The 21597-nt window shown below is 39.8% G+C and overlaps 3 protein-coding genes and 1 pseudogene across 3 annotated transcripts in view; 2 read left to right on the plus strand and 2 right to left on the minus strand.

Annotated features, from left to right (window-relative positions):
* Window positions 1-111: 111 nt before the first annotated feature.
* LOC145463744 (uncharacterized) lies at window positions 112-4847 on the plus strand (annotated as a pseudogene).
* A 3146-nt stretch (window positions 4848-7993) lies between these two features.
* Window positions 7994-9932, minus strand: LOC145463180 (elongin-B-like). Its single transcript, XM_081446903.1, has 3 exons — window positions 9888-9932; window positions 9504-9747; window positions 7994-8930 (listed from the first exon to the last, which is right to left on the minus strand). The coding sequence occupies exons 1-3, from the start codon at window positions 9888-9890 to the stop codon at window positions 8827-8829; spliced, it is 351 nt and encodes a 116-aa protein (XP_081303029.1). The 5' UTR covers window positions 9891-9932; the 3' UTR covers window positions 7994-8826.
* A 38-nt stretch (window positions 9933-9970) lies between these two features.
* On the plus strand, window positions 9971-15704 carry LOC145463179 (E3 ubiquitin-protein ligase RNF185-like). The gene is made up of 7 exons (XM_081446902.1): window positions 9971-10160; window positions 10284-10302; window positions 10878-10990; window positions 12037-12091; window positions 13742-13825; window positions 14314-14341; window positions 14608-15704. The coding sequence occupies exons 1-7, from the start codon at window positions 10009-10011 to the stop codon at window positions 14703-14705; spliced, it is 549 nt and encodes a 182-aa protein (XP_081303028.1). The 5' UTR covers window positions 9971-10008; the 3' UTR covers window positions 14706-15704.
* A 1494-nt stretch (window positions 15705-17198) lies between these two features.
* LOC145463745 (stalled ribosome sensor GCN1-like) overlaps window positions 17199-21597 on the minus strand; it is a 28820-nt gene continuing 24421 nt past the window's right edge. The window contains exons 54-61 of the mRNA XM_081447531.1: window positions 21039-21269; window positions 20769-20962; window positions 20174-20288; window positions 19729-19825; window positions 19471-19619; window positions 18384-18488; window positions 17978-18196; window positions 17199-17678 (exon numbers count right to left, since the gene is read on the minus strand). Of these exons, the coding sequence (XP_081303657.1) occupies window positions 17541-17678; window positions 17978-18196; window positions 18384-18488; window positions 19471-19619; window positions 19729-19825; window positions 20174-20288; window positions 20769-20962; window positions 21039-21269 (1248 nt within the window). The 3' untranslated portion in view covers window positions 17199-17540. The remainder of the gene's footprint in view (window positions 17679-17977; window positions 18197-18383; window positions 18489-19470; window positions 19620-19728; window positions 19826-20173; window positions 20289-20768; window positions 20963-21038; window positions 21270-21597) is intronic.

The raw sequence follows: 21597 nt of genomic DNA on the forward strand, positions 1-21597 counted from the left end.
ACAACAGATTTACGGAATGCATGAAAATGAGAAGAAACGTCAGTACTAGAGCAGAGTTCTCGACGTTGAACACGGAAGTTCACCCCCTTAATATTCACTACAACCGGCGGAATGGGCCAGGAATGCTTGAGGTACCACAGTCGCCTGGCGGAGCTGATAGCGCTAAAGAAGGGGAACAGTACGCTAAGACGATTTTCACAGCATGAAAATGACGACTGACACCGTCCAGGAGCGGAATTTGGACACTTCACGTGACTGCGATTCCGCGAAAACCATGCGATTGTGAGAAAACCAAACATAACTTTTGGAATGTTCATTGACACATGACTTGAGTCATACCGATGATATCAGTTAAAAACCACAAGAAAAACTCGTGCACCACAAAGTTGATTACTTTAATCTTTAATTCTTAATCATTATTTATATACGGTAAAACAATTCATCAGGTACAATAAATTCAATAAAATGTCTAAGATCCTAAACGTAAAATTCTACCCTAATATTATGTTAACCTTCGACAATATTCTACTTCAAAACCTGATTTCCATGAATACCGTGAATTTAAAAATTATGATAGAGAAAGCGTTTAAATTGATTTAATGAACCAAACTCTCTAATGTTACAGGGTAAGCTGTTCCAAAGGGTTGCGCCGCTGGAACTAAGGTTGAACTAGCGAGTTGTATATGCAGAGTAGGGTAGATTGAGGCACAAATGGCTTAACTCACTTTATGGCTCCAATTGCAGAAGCGATCTTTTTACACAGTTCATTAATGTGGGAATGCCACGTTAGATTTTCATTGATATATACTCCAAGTGATTTAACAGAGGAAAATTACCTTTTCGACTTGCAGTTTATTCAACTGGTATCGAAGTGGTTTTCTTAGGGACCGTTCATTTTTTATGAGGGAGGGGGGGTTGGTGGGATTTCGGAAACACCATTTAAAAATCGCATGACCCCCCCTCAGCTTACCAATTTTTTCACATGGCCCCCCCTTATAGCGGTCATTTTTTGGGATGACCCCCCCCCCAAAAAAAAATTGAACAAACAATATTTAGATTTCAACATTTTTAATATTTCTCTATTATCCCCCCACTTCACGTTATTGTGCTCACTATGAAGACAATAATTACAATCCCTATACTACAGAGAGCTGTTGTTTAAAAAACAAATCAAAAGAAAGAGAAGTCAATTTCGGATCTCCTAGTCATGGCTCGCCCTGAGCGTGTGGCATTTGGCCTCTCATTGGCATCTTCCTCATCTGAATTGATGAATGCAAGAATGACGTCACTTGAGTCATCTTCTCCCCCAGAGTCAATGGCATCACTGTCATACTCATCATTGTCACTTTCGTCCGTTTCACTGCTGTCAGCACTTGCCCTGTTGTCATTTTGTGTCAATGTCCTGGCATTTCTCAGTGTTGGTTGGCCAGCTCTGAGAGGACTCTTCTGCTGCAAGCATGAATGTCTTACAATTACCTTTACTTTGTCACTCTTGCTGCTTTTCAAATGCGCAAAATTCCAAAATGCGCAATAATGGCGAAAGCGACGAGTCGTTTAAGAAAAGGTTTACAGCTGAACGATCCAGGCAGTTTGACATCTTACAAGCAAAAGAAGCAATCTTTCTAAGTGCGGATGGCTGTTCAGAGAGGGCGAGTGAGTTTTCCATGCCAGGGTACCAGTTGAAGCCCAGTGATGAAAGAAAAGTGAACTTCTCCATCAAAGAGCACAGAGCAATGGTGGAAAAGTTGAATGTCATATTGAAAGATGTAAAGGAACACGATTCCACACTCTTTCAGTCCAATGGGCTTGCTTTAAAGCAGGGCGAAGAATTTACCCACAGTTTTAATGTAAAACAGATCAAATGTATAGAAGCTAAGTTGACGAAGGTCACGCAGGACATGGAAGCACTAGAAAATAAGAAGAGCAATTATAACAGCATATTCAAAGGCATACTCAAACAGCACATCAACAAAAAGAGAAGGAAAAAAGAAAACCACAGAACGTCTAATGAAAGAAAGAGGAAGCGGACTGAAAACAACGTCCAACGAGTTTATGGAATCTGTGTTGGAAACCCGCTAGGAAATGATCTTCCACAATGCCTTGTGTACTCTCCTAGAACGGCCGTCCCGGAAGAGTGTATTAAAGTTGAGGATGTTGCCACGTCGTTATTTAGAAGAGATGGGCCATACATCGCACAGCTCTTGGAAGGGAATTATTTCACCACAAACCTTGAGCAGGAAGTCAGAGATTATGTTTACACCTTCATGTTCCCTGAAGAGTACACTCTGACGGAAAGCATTGCTGCTTCTTGCAGCATTGGTGAAAGAGACTCCCATAGCAGCACAAGCGGCGACGAAGAACTCGACGACAGCGAAGATGAAGATGAGTGCCAGTGAAAGTTGCATTCGAAAATAACAGTGTTTTAAAATACTTCTTTTCAGTAGCTACAAATGCTTTTTGTCGCCAAACGTTTTTTTAAAGCAGAAGGAAAGTTTGTAATAAATTTGTATCCTGCCTTCTATGTTTATTCTATAGCAATTTTTTTGATATTCAAACATTATGCCATTTTAAAGTTTTCCTAAAATATTTCACGTGACCCCCCCTTTTTCCCTTATTTTTTTGGGATGGCCCCCCCTCGAAAGCCATTTTTTTTCGCATGCCCCCCCCCCAAATCCCACCAGCCCCCCCTACCTTATAAAAAATGAACGGTCCCTTAATTGCCTATACCCTAACTCTCGTGTTGACGATTTTCGCAGTTTCGCTGTAGAACAATCGGACCCCGAGAAAATTCAGAGGCCAAATATAATCCGGAATAATTCCAAAAGAACCCATCCTAAGATTGAACAGTCGTTGCCTATTACTTCAGTATTCATACATTTTATTTTCATAATGGGTTGACTAGCATGTATGGTTCGTCAGTTCCCTTCTAGTCTTCCTCACTGCCTTGTTATGTACTAAGATTTTTTTTTATTAATGTGGTTATTACAATTATTATTAATATTATTATTATTTTGTAATATCGTTTATGATTTTTTTTCTTTGTTATATAATCGCAGTGAAATTGAATAAAATTAAAGATCCTCAAAGATAACTTCCTAACTTACTTCCAAAAGGTCTTTCCTTGAGAAATATTATCTTCCCGTCTTCCATTCCAGTTTTCACGCGACGAATCCAGTCGGCACAGTACGCAGGTGAAACCACCAGAACGATCAGCATCAAGCACATGAAAAACTTGGCACCCATGACTTGTTGTTCAGGAAAACGGCCCAAAATGGCAAAGAGAAAAATGGTATTCTAGTACTAGTTAGCTAAAAGATCTTACAAGGCTTTTGAGATTTCAGTTGTACCAGTGCTTCTTGTACTCGCCTAGAGCTGAAATGAAGATCTCTCAGACACACACGTCATTTATGTAGTTGGTTGATCATGATGTGTTGGTTTTAGTTCACTATGCTCTGTGATTGGATGGAAAAACTCATGCCAGTAGTTTTTCAACCCATGAGAAACAAAACCATTTGAACTAATAGTGACTCTCACGTCCATCCCCCCAGACTTGGCACCTCTTGTTTATAGTTCCTTTAAAGTTTGATTATATAAGTATTAGCTTGTTAGTTCTTGTCGTGTCGAAGGAAGATCACGATATGACGAGTGGAAGCGGAAGCTGCTGTTGTACGGGGGAGCAAGACTAATATCGTTGTGGTGCCGCGTCGCGCCGTTCAGGGCACCGTGCCGGCTCAGCTGGCGTGACCGTATCTCCCTCTGCAGCACGCTATCAATGAACTACATGAACGTATTCCTACGCCGCCCGAAATACGGCGAGAAATCGCTATGGAGTGCGTGAAAGAACGGTCGCCCATGCGCAAGCCTGGACTGAAAGCGCGCTCGATTTCGCTGCGACAGATGATTGGGCCTGCTTTATCACTAGACAATGGTGTTATCAGAGACACCGACTCCCCTACGGTGGAGAAAATGGGAAGCGAGGATGTAGTAGAAGAGAAGCCGAAATTTAGGCGGGATACTGTTCACTCGATGCCAAAGCAACCAATTGTCGTCCCTGCGTACCACCAAATGCGACTCGCGTGGGAAGGGTCAGAGGAGGTTCTTGAAAATTCAAATGTTCCCTCGTTTCAGATGAGGCCGGCAATTGTAGTATTTCATTGTGGGCCAAGTAATGGATTATTCACATCTACGCCACCGATATCTCAGAGAGGCTCAGGGCAACATGTTCATGATCCATCTAGGACAAATTTTCACGTGCCACTCGGGCGGCGAACTTCCAACGCCGTCACGCTTGCGTTTACGAGTGTCAACCGCGTACAACAGAATTAAGCAGCTACAGCAGGAGCACCAAAAATTGCAAGAACAGTATCAAAAATCTTGATGGCCGTCTGAGCTTTCTGACCAGCAAGCAGTTCACTCCGAATATAACTATACTCAAATACGAGCAACAAGTGCGAGATGAATTAGCGAAACAGTACGAAAGGCTTATGGCAGTCGACGAGCAAGAACGAACTGGCGGGAAAGTTGGACTCATGGAGCCGGGTGTGGAACAACAAACTGCATATCAACCAGACCAAGAGGCTCCTTATTGTCTGCCGTTATATCATCAGCTACAACAACTTCACATTGACGTTCGTCACAACCCTCTTCGTAGGACACCATCGTACAAACAAAATCCACATAAATAAGCGTGTAGAACATCTTCTTACAAGCGCGCTCAGATTTGCGGCATGCTGCCTCCATTAGAAAGCGAATCGCCTACAGACGCTCTTGAAAACAAGGAGCCACTTGTTCAGGAAGATAGTGCGAACTTTGGAGAACTTCCTTTAGAGTATAGAGTACAACGCTAAGTCTTCAGTAATTATGAGCCTCGTTGTTCAAAGCAGGTTTATAAAATTCAGTTTTACCGATTAACTAGTACGTTTTGAATGCTGTATTGCTTTTACCTTGTCATCTAACTGCATCTAAGTAAGAGAGATACAAGCGAAGACTTCTATAGGTCGTCCTAGATTCGGTGCTGAGGATTGCTCAACTTCGAAAAACCGTCCAAAACATGGATGTTTCGCATAGAATTATGAGCACAAATTTAGCCTTTGGAAACAATCGCGCTTTTTAATCTTAAATTTAGAGCGGAAGCGAAGTGAAAATATGACATCTACTGCTTGCCCTACTTTATCTTAATCGTGCTTTGAACAACTGGGTGCTGGTAAATTTATACAGTATACGGCGCTTAAGTTTATTTCTAAAGATGGATGGAAAGTAGGTTTTTATGGCTCTTTCGGGAGTGATAGTAGATTGATAATAACACAACAGATCCCTGTGAATAACTATAAAGTGAAAGAATACATACAAATAATTTGTTTTCCGAGCCTTACGGCTTTGGGCTCGTTTGACGTCCAAGAACAAACTGTATAAATACAGTGTATTTGTATGGAAACATGAGCAAGCTTCTTGTACGTGTTGTTTTTTCCTCTAAAGGACACCACAGTTGGAGCCTTTTCACAGCCGGATACTGTAAACTGAACATTAAACACCCTCCCCCGATCTCAAATAACCAGACACTCTAATAAGCTCCCCGGCTTTTTAGGCAGAGAAAGTCATCAACTCCCTCTCTTTTAACCTTAACCCTTCCACCTATTCCTGCACAACTAAATACCAATAAGCGATAATTTTACAGGGTTCGCACAGTCTTGAAAAGTCCTTGAATTTCAGGGAGTCCTTGAAAAGTCCTTGAACTCCATTTAGACTTGAAATGTCCTTGAATTTCTCTGTAATTCCATGAAAAGCCCTTGAATTTTTTCAGCCTTCGAACGACTGGTGAAGTTAAAAGCCGCCAAAGTTGTTCTACATAGACTTTGGTATTATTCTTTTTCTGATGTTGAGGAATTTGCGAACACTGTGAAATAACCTAAGATAATAGCAATCCAAATGTGAGTTCAAATGCGAGCCAAAACCAAATTGACCGGTGGTTGTGTATAAAACTTTTCACGCTCCTGCACATGCCACATGTAGCTTTTGTTCCAGTGTTATCGTTTGTGCTCTTATGGGCTCTGAACCGTAGCAAATAATGCTAGGAAAATGTTGTTTTAACAGTCGTTGGTTATCAAAAACAGAATATAAATGGGTTAGCAAGCAAGTGAAAGGCAATTTACATACAACCCTTTTCCGTTCTGTACAGTAAAACTATCAACTTAGGATGGGTGAGAGTGCATTCCGCTCACACGTGGTGGGAAGTAAACAACAGGCGAACATTAAGTCGGATGGAAGCACTACTGGACAAAGAACTATGAAGCTATTTGTACAAGGAAAAGGATCTGAAGGCCTGATTAGCGCTCCCTTGGCATTCAAAGTAGCGCCGAAAATGACGATAGTGGAAGCGCTGAGGAAGATACCCTAAGATTACATTTCCGTTATTGGTCCTTGAAAATCAAATTTGGTCCTTTAAAGGTCCTTGAAAAATTGTTTCAATTTTTTGTATGAACCCTGTTTTAAGCTCCCCTCACCAATCCACCTATTCCTGTACAACCAAATTTCGATAAGCTATAATTCTCCCCTCTCTAACAAGCCCCTCTTTTAAGAGGGACAAAATCGTTACCCCCCACCCAACTCTTTTCTAAACTCCCCTTCCCAATCCACCTATACCTATACAACCAAATTCCAACAGAAGCACCTTGCACCTTGCACATTAATCCCTAAATCATTGTCCGCTCCCGAACAGCTAGCTAACCTGGATAATTTCTGGTGGCCGTCTTTGCTTCCTAATTTTCTCAACTTGATTCATCATCAAAGCGGTCAATGGCGACACAATTGCAATCAAGCAATAATTCCACCATGAAAAAACAAGATGTTATTTTGGGACACTTACAGATAACTTACAGAATAGATCGCTAGCGCATATCCTGCTATTTTATTCATCGTTTTTTTACGGCTGTATACTATACTTCCATTATTGCATTCATTTCGATGAGTAGTTTGTAAGTAAGTTCTCGGCTGTGGGGTTTCGGGAGGGTAGGCATAAGGATTGCTTACAGCCTGCATATGGAGAATATTGCACCAGTATTACAGTAGAACCTGGACCCAAGAGACGGAGGGGAGGGAAGGAAAGGGGCAGTGTGCACTGACAGAAGAGGGGGGTAGAGGTTGGGATGGGGATACTCTATAGTACGGTGTCCAATTCAGGAATTCTTCGCCTTTTATTCGCCCCTTTTTCTTCCCTGAGCGTCCAGAGCGCGATTTGTAGACAAACATATAGGTAGGTAGGTAGGTAGGGTAAGAGAGGACGAATGACGAGAGCGGCAAGAAAAGGAACGATCTTTCAAGTATCAGGTAATGTGCATTGTGGCTTATTTTGCCACGGCCAAAAGCATTAAGAGTCGGCGGCTGCCGAAAACTGCAAATAGTACTGAAAGAGAGGTCGGACAGAAACGTAGCTACCGAGAGGTTAACCTGGTTAGAATTCACCGGCACCGTGGTTTTAGCCACAGGATACCCAGGCGCTAGCCATTTATACGCTTGATAGGTTATTCGCTATATTTTTATGTCTTTCTTTGGCCGTTTTGGAAGGGATCTGTTAACCAGGGAAAGACACAGACAGATACATAAATCTTTTCCTTTTTTCTTTTTAAAAAGAAATCTTTTAAATCTTTTTTTTTTTATGTACAATTGGAATGTAATTGGATGCAATGTGCAAGTATCTAAACAGTTATTGCTGCATTCTACTATGTTGCAATACTCTTGCAACATAGTAGAAATACTTGCCGCACTGGTCACTCACAATTATGTTGAAATTGTTTTTTCATGCAATCAGGCCCTCTTTTCCCAAATTGAAGAGAGGGAAAACAAGAGGGAAAGAATGGGTTCCCAGGAAACAAGAGCTTGATGAGAGAACTTGTTCTGAGATGATTACAACACTCGAAGCAACAAAGGATGCATCTAGTTTGAACAAAGTCTACTTGATATCATGCATAATCATCTGATAAGTGAGAATACCTGGAACTGCTTCAAAACAAATGAGTTTATTTACAACAAAAAGAAAATTAATTATACCAGTACAAAACCATCCTTAAAAATTAACTGTTTTAGTCATCACTATTAACTTGAAAATGCACTCTCAGATGGACTATTAACTTTTTGCTAGACTAGACTTGAATGCAAACATTACTACATAAGGATCTTTATCAGTCTTCAAAAGATGAAGCACTGTGTCACTATAAACTCTAACAAAAAAAGACTAAAATAACCACAGCCAAAATAACTTTAATTTAGCAGTCAACACAAATCAACCCTCAAAAACTACTACTGGTCCAAATTTATGAAAAGTGTAAACTGCGATTTAATAACAGAGAAGATCTTTATTGTTGGCTCAATAGTTTATTGTTAGTATAATAGTAGGCTGGATCAGTAATGAAGTCAATGCTGCTTTGAAGTTGGTTCTCTTGTAAGTTATCATTGTCAAAAGTTGATAATTTACTACTATAAACTGAAGTAGACTTAAACCAACTGAATAGAATTTGGATTTTTAGTGTTTATTAATTTTTCATGTAAAAATTGAGATTTGATTTTTGTTGTTCCCTGGCACAGCCATTTCTGAGGCAAGCTAAGTTTTGACCTTGAAAGCTCGTAAACACTTTTTTTTTACCACTCACTTAATCACATTACCATAAATCTATGAATATGCAGTTATAAACTAGAAAGTTAAATATATGAATAGTACTGATCCTTGCTTCACACAAGGCTTTGACCATCTTGTTGCTACATCATCTCAAACTACGTGGTGAGATATCTGTTTCTCTACAAAAAAAAGAAGACAATCACTTGTTCACAGGAAATCTATGAGCCGTCACTATTGGAAACACTCTCCTGTGGTTTCATGACATCAGGTAGTTCTGGAGGAGTGGACAAGGGAGCAATAACCACTGGTTCAAACTCTCCATCTACAATAAAGAATAAAAAAAGTGTTAGCATTCTACAGCCCTGGAGGATACCAATGTATGACCACTAACCACTCAGTAGGCTATGTTAGGATTGATCTAGAGTGTGCGAATGTGTATCTGGACGTAAAAAACAAACAATCAAGCAAACAAAACAAGCAGAACAAGAAAAGAATCAAAGATGTTAGCGAGGAACAGTTTTTTTACAATTTTTTCCTTTTTGCTAGCACATGGTCACCTACTTTTCCCTTTTCTGCAAAATTGCCTATCTTAATTAAGAAAACAAGCTGAAATACTTTACTGGAGTAACGATCACAGGCATAATGTAACTGTACACACAGGCATAATGCAATAATAACTCATAGTTATAAGTTTATCAGTTTATTACTCAACAGCTAATCATTTTAGCAAACATGGACAAGGATAGTGTTTGTACAACCACCAACTTCTGGATCCATGGATAAGCCCGAAGAACAGTCACGAAATAAAACGACAACACATACTAAATACTTATAAATCATTCACATCTTACATGAGAATCGAGGTTAATAATTTTGTACGTGCATTATAACGCACCTTCTCCTCTGAACGACAAGCTAATCAATGCCGGAGATTGGGCCTTAGCAGTCTGAGTAGTAAAACCGCAATCTTCTAACGTTTTGGAATCATCAAGGACCTGATCATCTTTGTACAACCTCTGATCTTCAGGAGCCTTCTTTGTGATTCCTTCGACCATTTTCTTTAGTTCGTAGACGGTCGTGGCTTCTTTACAATCGAGGAAGATGGTAGTTTTTTCACGACGCACCATCACAAAAATCTCCTAGAAATCCAAGAGATTACAATTAAGATTAACGATATGAATTATCAACAATATAATTTGCGTCCGAAATGATCCCAACACGACGGATTATCACTCCAGAAACGAAAATATTGAGCGAAAATCCATTCCCTTTTACTCACCATGATGGCGGTCGACTGAAAGTCTAGCCCAGTTCTTTGCGTTCGCTGTCAAAAACTGACGCGCTAGTCCCAGTTTCCGATGACGTTATTCTCGTGACAACATTGAAACAGAAAGCATAAGATGGCGACTTCTGATAGAGATGTTAATGAACGAACCTCGACTGCTGGAGCGTCAAATAACGAACAAGCAAATGCGAACGCTAACTTTGAATGTAATATTTGTCTTGACACTGCTAAGGACGCGGTCATTAGTTTCTGTGGGCACTTATTTTGGTGAGAAAGTTGAAAGTCGTATATTTGGCTTCACTGTAGTGTGATGGTTCTTAAGACACGTAGTTAGCTGTCTGGTAAATGTATGTTTACCTTAACTAAGTCATCTATTTTCTCTCTTTTTAGCTGGCCCTGTCTTCACAAGGTCTGTTGAAAAACAAACTGTATAATATAATATTATTATTTAGGTATAGTCAGTTTAAAATTCAGGTGTACACTGAAAGAAAGCTTAAATTTAAGAGTATTGAGCTTCCTTGTTTTTAATTAGCTTTCTAATGTAACGTATCGAAAGTGTAGGTTAAACCACTTAAGGCATAAACTGCTTAATTCTATCACTACTTCACGGTGAATTTGTCCTGACTGCACGCTATATATTAGAGGTCATACTAATTAAGCAATTGTTCTGATATCCTTGTGTATAATTTCAAGAATAATAATTGCTGTGGGAAAATTATTATTTAAATAGACATGTATGTAGTGCAAGGTAAACTTTTTAATCATAATTATCTGTCTAAAAGAAAATGGATACTTAATAACACTGTGAGGGATCTTGATTTGCAAAAGCAAAAGCAATGAGTTTTTTTCCTTTCCTTTCTTTCAGTACATTTCCTCTTTAGATAAAAACACTGAAGATATTACAACCTGTACTTTTTATTTAGCTCATAATTTTGCTGGAAGTTTCATCTGTCTAACATGTATATTTTTTGCTTTATCATGTAGTGGTTAGAAACTCGACCAAATAAATCAGTCTGCCCAGTCTGTAAAGCTGGTATCAGTAAAGATAAAGTAATCCCACTGTATGGAAGAGGAAGCACAAATCAGGAAGATCCTAGGTACCGACCACAACATACTTCATGTAATGATCAGGCATGCAATAAGGTGTTGACAGTTCATCATATGTGGGCCAAAGTATGGGCATGGAATGTACTGGCAAGGCTCAGATGAAACCCTCCGACAGTATATTCACCAGATGAGGGACCTTGATTCATGGTACATGCCTGTATTGCAGGGTCCTGGGGCCAAAACCAGTCTAGTGGAGTAACAGAATGTCCCCTCCTTGACAGGGCTTCAGCACAGGGCTGAAGGGGTGCTGCAGGCAGCAATTTCCAGTCCTTTGTTTGTTAATTATTATGTCTAACATTGGTTACAATCAGTCAATAGTCCAAAGCCAGTCAAATGACAACACACAAAACGAAAGAGTGGGAGGGATTAACTTTGGTGCTAGATTGGCGACAACTTGCAGCCTTCTGAGAACGGCTGACTGTGAAGTCTCACAAGGCAAAAAACATGCCTGATTGACAGTTACCAAATATGAGAGTCACTTGTGGTGTGAGGCTGTAGTGATGAACAACATTTTTTTTTAAAAAAGAGGAACTTTATACTGAGTTGTACAATGAGACAGGGTAATAAGCATAGGTTATTGTATGAATGCGAGTGCAATTAGGGATGTACACTTGCATGAACCTTTAGGTGAGTGCCATTTGAAAGAAATGTTCAAATACTGAGAGTAGTGTAAATCCTTATTCCTCAAGCTTCCATATGATTACTTATAGGACTAGGAAAATAATATACCCATGCACGTTAATTTGCATTGCAGTGCAAATTAAAAATTAAAGATAAATTGGTTTGTTCTCAGCCAATCACAATGAAGTAAATTTCTGCATCCTGTCACTTACTGTCCCCTTCATGCCACGTGGCACATGGGGCAGTAAACAATTTTGGGTGGTTGTATCCAAGGTGTCTCTTAAGCAGGGAGGGAATTGGGGACACCAAGGGAGATGATGGTTGTTTACCCAGACTACAGCTGTATTTTACTGTCAAAATTAGAAAACAGTTGGAATAAACCAATATTAACATAGGTCTCTTTTGCTTTTCTCAGGGAAAAAATGCCACCAAGACCTCAGGGAAGACGACCTGAACCAGAGAATAATGGAGTTAGTAAAATAAGAATGATAGTATATAATTTTAATAATGATCTGTAAAACTCCCACTTTTTTCTCAGTTATGGGTGAACTGTGAAATAGTTGTAAGGATTATAACAATAATTTAACATCCAGGGCTTACATTAAGGGAGTAGTTAGCCACCTTCAGCAAGCCACTCTCTTCTCTTTCTTAAAAGTACCATCAAGACAACTCTTAAGCCTCTGCTTCACTGTTGAGTGAAAGGCACTGCATATTTTCATATTTTTTTTTGAGATTAGTCAAGACTTCAGGACCTGGTTTTACTATGAATGAAATTTCTTTCAAGTGTGCTAATTGTATATTTAATGCTCACCCCAAAATGCCATATCTATGTGAAAAATGTGAACCCAAAAATAATAGTTTTTTCAAACTCAATCAGATATCCCACATGGATCAATGATAATTTATAAAAGACGTGTGGCTTCTTGAACCCGGCCACTTGTAAAATTAAAGAGTTAACCAATCAGAATGTTACTGAGGAAAAAGGTACAGTCAAACCTCCAGTTGCGACTACCTCTTGTAAGCGACCACCTCTCCTTAGCGACCAAAAGTTTCCTAGTCAAATCACTATATTTGGAACCTCTTGTAAGCAACCGTGACCACTTTTAGAACTAAAAGTTTGACATTTTCTTTTGTTTTTGACCCTCCGTAAGCAACCACTTGACAGATAATAGAGTGTTAATTGGATAGTAAGGTGTTGTAACATTATGGCAGGTAGTACAAGAGACAGGAATTTCTCAATGGGAAGTACAAGATTTTTTCTTAAAATTGACTTTTCACATGAATAAAACATTTAAAACATGAGGTAAGTCTCTGCAGTCACCATATGCTAATGAGGCAAACTTTTGACCCAATATGGTCTAAGCTCTCGTAAACGACCACCCAGGCTTGGCATTTTGAGTGGTCGCGTATGGGAGGTTTGTCGTTAATAATCTTTCTCTTAAGTAAACCAATAAAATTGAAGAATATGAGCACTAATTTTGGAACAATATTGGAACCCCAACAAAAGTGTGAAGTGTTGTGTACCTCTCAGGAAACTTTGCCATTTGTTAGTTGGCTTGTTTTTGATCTTAAATGTTGTGTGGTTTTCAGTGGTTTTGGTTTAGTTTTTGTGAAACTGGTTTTGTGTAGTATTTATGTATTCATGTTAAACAGACGCCCACTTGCCTTCATGAAAATAATACCAGTCCATTGTTCTCAATTTATGTTTAGGTGCACCAGTTCAAACTGTTTTACTCTGTAAAATCATAGACTTAACTCAACAAAACTGACACACCCGTTCTGGCACACAGCTTACTCCAGTATTATGAACAAAAATTTATGATCCCTCTGAAAAACGAAATCCCCAAACAACCAGTAATTGTTTCCTTCTCAAGAAATTCTGTTATGCAACCGTACCCCTCCTATGTTAATACTCAAGTGCCACCCAGGAATTGGCGAGAACTACTCAGATCTCAGACAAGTATTGAATTTCCTGATCCATTCTTAAGACATTTTTTTCCAGAAAGCAAAGTGGAGAATTGATGATATTATATTCATTTGACAGTTTTCTCAGAATATATGAACATACTTGATATTAAATGTGAAAGTAGTAAGCACTAAATTATATGATGCTTGTTTAGGGCTTCCCAGGATTTGGTGGTTTTGGAGATGGATTTCAGCTTTCTTTTGGTATTGGTGCATTCCCATTTGCCTTCTTTTCAACGGTGAGATACTTGTTGTAATATGTTCATCACTTGAACTTTGGGCAGTCATGTGTCCAGTTGAAAAATTAGCTCTTAGCAATACTTTGGTTCTCTTCAAAACAGTTTACATCTGACAGCAGTCATAGTTATCACCTTGTAATGGTTTAATTGACATTATTGAGATATATCTTTATTTTAATGTTGCAAAAATAAGGCAACAATTTTGGGATCAGAGGCTTGACGGTACATTGAAATTTAATAAAATTCTGATAAAAGACATGAAATTTAAGTGAGTCCCTTTATTGTTAATTTACCAGACATGTTCAAGTCTGGTTCTGTTATGTGTGACCATTAAACAAGAGACGTCCACTTAAAGGAAATTCCTTGAGCTTTACTTCTTGTGATCACTGCTATGTTACTTTGTTCAGAACTATAAAATTGTCTGTTTCATTTCATTTAAAATTCTGTATCTAAAATTCATACTGTACATTTTGTACTTTTGATTGTAGACATTTGGTGGCCAAGGACAGACAGCAGGTAGGTATTAAATGTAATTTTCATTCCAGTATGGATGGGTCGTATGTGGATTACAACTTCAGTTACTATGAAATTTCCTTTTAGCTTAAAATTTCTACTTTGGGTTTGAATATCGGAGAAATTGTTTTGAAAATCACCTGTTTTGTTGTCAACAACAAACTACTTTTCTGCCCATAGAAACATAAGCCATTTCCTTCTTTTGATCTTCAGCGTAACTGATGTCTAAAATGTTTTCCCAATACTTTTAAATGTTTTTTGTATTTCAGCACCTGCTGGATCGCCACAAGCTGAAGATGAACAGTTTCTGTCCAAGCTCTTTCTTTGGGTTGCATTCTTGTTTATGTTTTGGCTTCTCATTGCATGATTTACTTATTTAATACACCTATAATACCATGAAGATGAGCTGTAGAAAAATTTTATACAGAAAAAGGATTAGACTATTGGTAGTCCCTCTTTCGCTTAGTCCATCTTGCGAGGCCGTAAGTAAACTGCCAGGAAAAAATGGCCACTACGCTTCTCGCCCCAGGATTTCATGCAGCCATTTTTTTCGACAAGTGATTTTCTTTTGTGTCACGCATGATGGACAAGCAAAAGAGGGACTACTTGAAGTCTAAAAAAGGATACCAAACTATAATATTAATGGTTGAAATTACCTTACTTATAGAGCCAGAAAATTTGTTGAATAGCACAAACAGCTCTAATTTCACGTCTAGTCATGTCACATGTTTGAAGGCTACAGATGTATAGGACTACTAATAAAAGGGTCATTAATCTTGTTTTGTATAGAAGTTAAAAAAGAAGAGATAAGGTGCACAATTTTCTGCCCATTTTGTACCTACCAACTGGCCACAAGTTTTCAGTTCAGGGACCAAGTGCTGTGTTGGTGATAAGATGTTCATCATATTGTGTGATATTTCTTTTCCAACAATTGTTGTTCTAAACTCATGCAAAATCTGATTTGGATCTTATCATTATTTCACTGACCTTCACCTTTACCATCTGATTATTTCATTTCTAGTAAGTGCTATTTTGTTACTTGCACTACAAATAATATTTTTGTCCAGAAGTCGGATGAAAGATAATTTGCATTACATAGCAACATCCCCGAGCAAGAAAACAGTGAGCTCAATAAGTTGTCAGAGATCGAAAAGAAGTTTGTTATATGGCATCTTATCCAGTAGTTTGTTTGGATACACAACAAAAGTACAGGAAGAGTTGAATTACGTCATAGTTGAACTACCTTATTAGATGAAATTTTCGCGACACGTTAATTTCGTGAATTTCGCGATTTAAAAAAAATCGCGAAATGAAAGTGACGCGAACAACAAGTGTCACGAACATAACATGACGCGAGAATTAAGTTACTGTTTAACAATTATTCCATGAAACCGCGTTGGATATGAAGTGATAAATAACCAACGAGCGCGTAGCGCGAGTTGGTTATGATCACTTCATATCCAACAAGGTCGAATGGAATAATTGTTTTAGTATATTCTTAATCGGGTTTTTGCCGCCGATTTTTATTTCAACAATTTTACAGAGCGGAAAATTTTTAAACTTGGCGCACTGTTTTCCATATAAGGTAAAACTCCGACTAATGGCTCATAGTCGGAGTTTTTGAGCCAATCAGAGAGCTAGAAATGCAATAGTCGGAGCTGAGAATATACTAATAACATATAGTCCAGCCGTTGCTTTTGTGTTACTGTTGACGTTATTGTACATTTGATAAAGTTGGTTTACTAATTTAAAGGACGTGTAAGTAACACTGCCAAGGAAATAAATTGTGTATTACTCGAAAACGCGAAGTTAAAGTGTTTCAAAATACATAATTTTCGCAAAATTGCGGAATTTAAGTGTCGCAAAATATGCGCACCTCAAAATCGCAAAATAAATGTGTTGCTTAAGTTTCATGTAATAAGAAGTCTAATTGTTAGAGAAAAAAAACGTCGAAGGAAATAGAATTAAATAGACCATAACCAGTAAAAAAGATTATTTTTTTCTCAAGCATCTGAGCGTGCCGGAATCCTTAATCCTCGAATTTGATTGGTTAATCATACGCACGTGACCGGTCCAGCTTTTAACGATACGGCCCATGGGCCGGACTTTTTCCCCGCTGCGTAAATTTCCCTCCTAAAAGTTAGCGGTAGTCGTCAATCTTTTGCCTTTTTTACACATCCATCGCCGATTAGTCAACGCAAGTTTATCTCTGTTCACTTTAAAATGGCAAGGAAAGTCACTAAGTAAATTCAATTGAGTGTTTTTAAGTTGTGAGAGTTTGTCTGGTTGTTTGTAGCTTGGCGCTGTAATGGCGCGTAATCCTGTGTTTCTCTCGCCGTAAAATTTGAGTCAATTTCAGTCGAGTTTACCTCCCTGATCGTTGCTGTATTTAAGAGAATTTCTGTGGAATACCTCAGGCTTGAAAATGCTGCCCTCGGCCAGCGGCCCCGGGCAGCATTTTCAAGACCTCGGTCACAGTTTTTCACTATACGGACCGACCCTAAGCCGGCAAATAACATATATTCATTATCATTGATACTCAAGTTATGATGTAGATTTTAGTACCACATCTGAGTCGCACTCTGACTTATTTGAGTGCAATTTACAATAAATTCTGAAAATAATTGTCAACAACAATTACTAAACTGTGTCCATGTAATTCTTACAATATGCATCTCCTGAATGTCTGACCTATCATTGATGTTAAGAGAAGTTATATTGCAAGGGAGCTCTTAAGACTAAAGCCTGGATTGAGCTAACTTGAGCTAACTCACTCCTTGATAAGAAGCTTGTCTATGGTAGGGTTAACCACAGCATAACTAACTCAACCATCAGATGGGTATGAAACCTTGAACTAAGACATGAATAAACAGCAGTTTTAATTGGCAACGTCTTTGTAGAAGAAAAAAGAACTTATCTAGCAGTTGACAAGATTGTTTGTCATGTCAACTGAAAGTCATAAAAACTCTAGGATGGGTAACAGGATACAGGCAAAAGTTCAACGATAAAACAGGACGTAAAAGTAAAAACATTTCTGGCATAAATTTCAGCGCATTGTCATCTCGCAACAATTTTAAAGTGTTCTTTATTCAAGTGGGCCAGGGTCTCTCTTGTGGGATCAGAGAGAAGAATCTGGTAATGAGTCACTCAAGTAGTGCTCCGACTGGCTGTTGTGCTAGCCCCAGTGCTCCATCAGCAACTGTCATCCTTGGTCCACAGGCGAGAAACAAGTCTCTAACTCATCCTGCTCTTCCTCTTGTGTTGCTAAGCGACGTAAAGATCTGCGACAAAGATCCTGTATACTCTCCGCAGTGCTGGCATCAAAAATACGGCAACATGACTGAAAAACAAAATTGAAAAAACTTGCTTTGTAAACTTCTAAATGTTATGTATTATGTTTTTATGTGGCGTGCAAACTTCGTACATTTACAACTCGATGCACAAAGTTACTTAGCCGGTACGACAAGAAAATTGTTTCCAACTGGATTAAATTAACACAAAATATGGCAGTTTTAACTTCGGGGTGTCGTGCCTGGAAACCATGACTGAAAGCCAAACATGAGTTAGACTAATTCAGTAACAGCTCAGGTTTATTATTGTACCCGCAACAGAGACGAATATACTCCCGAGCATTGTTACCTGAAGCGTGGACTCGCCATCTCGTAAACGCAACACATACAAAAGCGCTGATTCAGCAGCAGATTTGACTGTAGTGTTCTTTTCCTTGGTAGTAGCGATCAGAGCAGGGACTATGACTTTAAGCAGCGAGCTGTCTAAAGGCGCTGGGTATACGCGTGCAACGTGTTTAAGAGATGCTGCCGCGATCGTTTTTACGTCGTTTGAATCGTCTTGTAACACCTGCAAAGGAAGCAGCGAAAACGCTTAATAAGTTTCCTAGTGTGTCTCGTAACATTGGTCTCGAAACGATAAATGACGCGGAGATAAATTAGTAAAAACACAGCAATAGTGTGCACTACGTTATACGTCACTCTATTAGAGTTGGCCAACTTTGACAAGAGTTGCTCAAGAAATCTAGTGTACTTACCTTAAGAAGTGTTTGTAGGACCTGAGCTGACGGTGAATCACACTGAACTACCGAGTGAGCGACAATGAAGCCAAGAGACCTCACGCCATAGCTACAGATGGGAATCTAGGAAACAAACATTTAACAAGTCAAAAGAGAGAAACTCTCCACTGTCAAACTAAGGGTTCTATTTATGGCAAATTTAGTTTTACGGCTAATCGTATCTGTAACGAAATTCTCGATCGTGATTGGTTCTCCGCGCGCCTATTTGCCACGTAATCGGCGCGCGATCACGTGGGTGTCCAATTGCAGGTATCCAATTTGAACTTTTTGTAATTGGACACCTGTAATTGGATACCCACGTGATGGCTTTCTTTGCAATGTTTCCTACAGTTTCAAAACTTATGAAACGCGCTACATACGTTTTCGCTCAAAAGAAGTTCTCAAAAGACATTTTTAATTCCGAAATTTGTCATAGATACGATTAATTAGTAATTGGACCTCGTGTCGTACAATTCAGGGAGTAATCATGCTTGTAATTTCAAATCGGCCTCGCGCTTCGCGCTCGTCCGATTTTGACATTACTCGCGCGATTACTCCCTAAATTGTACTCCACTCGGCCCAATTACTATTTCTTATATCGTAATAAAATTCGTACTCTGCTACACACTAGCCTACGAGTAGTCCCTCTTTCGCTTAGTCCGCCGTACGTGACGCGAAAGAAAACCGCGAGAAAGAAATGGCCGCGCGAATTTCGCGCGGCCATTTCGAAATTGCACTTAACAGTCGGGTTAACACAAAACATGTCTAAGAGAAGCAAGCAGGATTTGCTGGAAGAGTTGGAGATGCAACCAGCATACAACTTTCTTCTCAGTCGCACTGGTAACTACCTTGCGAGACAGAGAGAGCAGAAAGAGAAGGGAATCTCTGTCTGACAGGAGGGGGTGGGTGGGGGGGGGGGTAATTGGCAACAAATGACAGTTAAGTTCATTGTTCTGAGGATCTTCCCGCCTGCGTTCTCCCTGATTCATTCTTCTCAAAACCTAGCAGCCAAGCAAGACATGAACACGTTGTACGTCCCCTCCCAACCCTCCAAGGTAGCACTCACCCTATCTGTTGTGGCGTGTGCTACAGCTGCGTTAGTGACGTCATCATAGAGATCCTGAGACATTACTCTCTCGACAGCGTCGTGTAATACCGCTGACAGTGCAATAGCGTGGCCGTGCCGTACAGTCCAATCTACAGTAGGGTCATTGACTGTCAACAAAAAGAAACATCTAAGCGTCAACATAAAGATCTTATGACAAAGAAAAATATTCACTGAGACCTCATTTTAAGACTTTATATGTTCCAGTTTTGTGCTTGCCTATTAGATGTTCGCTGATGATAGAGTTGAGTTCATTGTCTGGAACAATGATAGCTAATGATCCAACACACCCGCCTGCTGCCACGCGGATATTATCCTACAAACACAAAAAGGTGAAATGAAATCAGTGAATTACATGGACATTACAACACAGGCTTAGGGTGTATGGTTCACTCTGTTATAAGTTCTTCCTTACATAAGACGTATTTTGCTATCAAACTGTTAATCAAACAGCCATTCATTCAATCAGTCAGTCGGTCGGTCGGTCGGTCAGTCAGTCCGTCCGTCCGTCCGTCCGTCCGCCCGTCCGTCCGCCCGCCCGTCCGTCCGTCCGTCCGTCCATCAGTCAGTAGTCAGTCAATCAATCGAGGTGGATCACAGTAACTGAAGTGCAAAGCCAAAGGCGCCTTAGGAACAAATGGTTAGTAAAACGGTCGATTCTTACATCAGCATGTCCCAGTAAATCCAGTAATGTACTGGTGAGAGTTTTTCTTATTGGGTCACCCATCTTCTGTCCTGCGCCTGCGATCACACCCCGTAAGGCCTGCAGCAGTGTCTCTCTACAACAAACGGAAATAACAGTTCAAACTTTGGAGATGTTGTGCTCTTAGAGTATTAAATCTACTGACTGGATTGAACTTTTACTGGGTTCAAAAGTGGCGTAGCTGCATTTTCAAGGAAGCCGTTTATGTGAGTTGTGGAGTGGCAAAGACGTCAGTGGCGCCACCTGGTGATATAATGCATTACCGTACCCAAATTCGCAATTAGCCAATCAGAAGCCGTATCTACTGCCCTGACATCCTGCGATATCAAGTCACTGACCTGATATGGCTACGATATCATGGTCTCTTGACCGAATTTGGGCGCGGTAAATACCTAATCATGTCGTTTTTGGTACGATTCGGCGGCATATCAGGCACGTTTGGTCTCGCTCGACCAAACTCGCCTGATATACCACCGAAGAGTACCAAAATGTACAATTAGGTATAACAATCAAACACTGGGCTGATGAGAAGACAAAGTCAGGCAGTCTTTCTAACCTTATGGTGGTGTCTTCAGTGTTCTTGACTCCATTGTGCAGTTCAGTAAACAAAGGATCCACCCGAGTGTGAAGTTTAATCAGCTTCTGAAGCGCCTTGGCTGCGCACATGCGCACTTCTCGGTTGGGATCGTTTAGCGCCTTGATAAAAGTGGTTTGAAGTTGCGGAAGGAAAGGTTTTAACATGGCGCCAACCTGTCATGCAAGACAAAGGTAATGGTGAGAAAATAAACCATTGCAACAACAAAAAGCTCAAGTGAGGTGTACAAACCTTGCCTAACAATAACCCCAGTGTCTGCAGTACCGCTACTTTGACGTTCCATGTGAAACGGTCTCCAAGGATACGAATCAGGGGCCCGGTGATGTTCACCACAAAAGGTCTCAGAGCTGCAGCACTTGTAAGGCTAATGACCTCTCCCAAGCCCTTGGCAGCTTGCTCCTTTAACTCGGGTGTGCCATTAAGAATTCCTTCTCGGAATATTGGTAGAATAGGAGCGATACCCTGTCGAGAATGAATAAGACATGATATAAACACAATGAATACCACTCTCAAGAGACATACGGAGGAATGTCAGAAACGCACTTAAGATACACTACCGAGAGAGCTGCAACAGAGCAAAACTCCTTGTTTGCACTTTCTACGACCACAAGAAATAGAGAGTTACTTTCACCATAAGACTAAGCTAAATTAAGTCCAAGCTCTCAATTTGGGAGTCTACTCCATTTGTTAAGTACGCCTTGCGAACCAATTTTTTTAGGTGGCATAGCGGTGGGACTAGTAGATGTTATTGTTAAGAGAAATCAGATTTTCATCACTAATGAATTAACAG

The sequence above is a fragment of the Orbicella franksi genome, chromosome 12 (genome assembly GCF_964199315.1).
Source record: "Orbicella franksi chromosome 12, jaOrbFran1.1, whole genome shotgun sequence".
NCBI classification, from domain to species: domain Eukaryota; kingdom Metazoa; phylum Cnidaria; class Anthozoa; order Scleractinia; family Merulinidae; genus Orbicella; species Orbicella franksi.

Coding starts and splice junctions, on each gene's coding strand:
- LOC145463180 (XM_081446903.1), bottom strand. Junction 8,931..9,503: donor CTTGTCGTTCAGAGGAGAAG/GTGCGTTATAAT, acceptor TCTTTATTGTAG/ATGGAGAGTTTGAACCAGTG.
- LOC145463179 (XM_081446902.1), top strand. CDS start 10,009: ATGGCGACTTCTGATAGAGATGTTAATGAACGAACCTCGACTGCTGGA. Junction 12,092..13,741: donor CTGAACCAGAGAATAATGGA/GTTAGTAAAATA, acceptor ATGCTTGTTTAG/GGCTTCCCAGGATTTGGTGG. Junction 13,826..14,313: donor CATTTGCCTTCTTTTCAACG/GTGAGATACTTG, acceptor TTTTGATTGTAG/ACATTTGGTGGCCAAGGACA.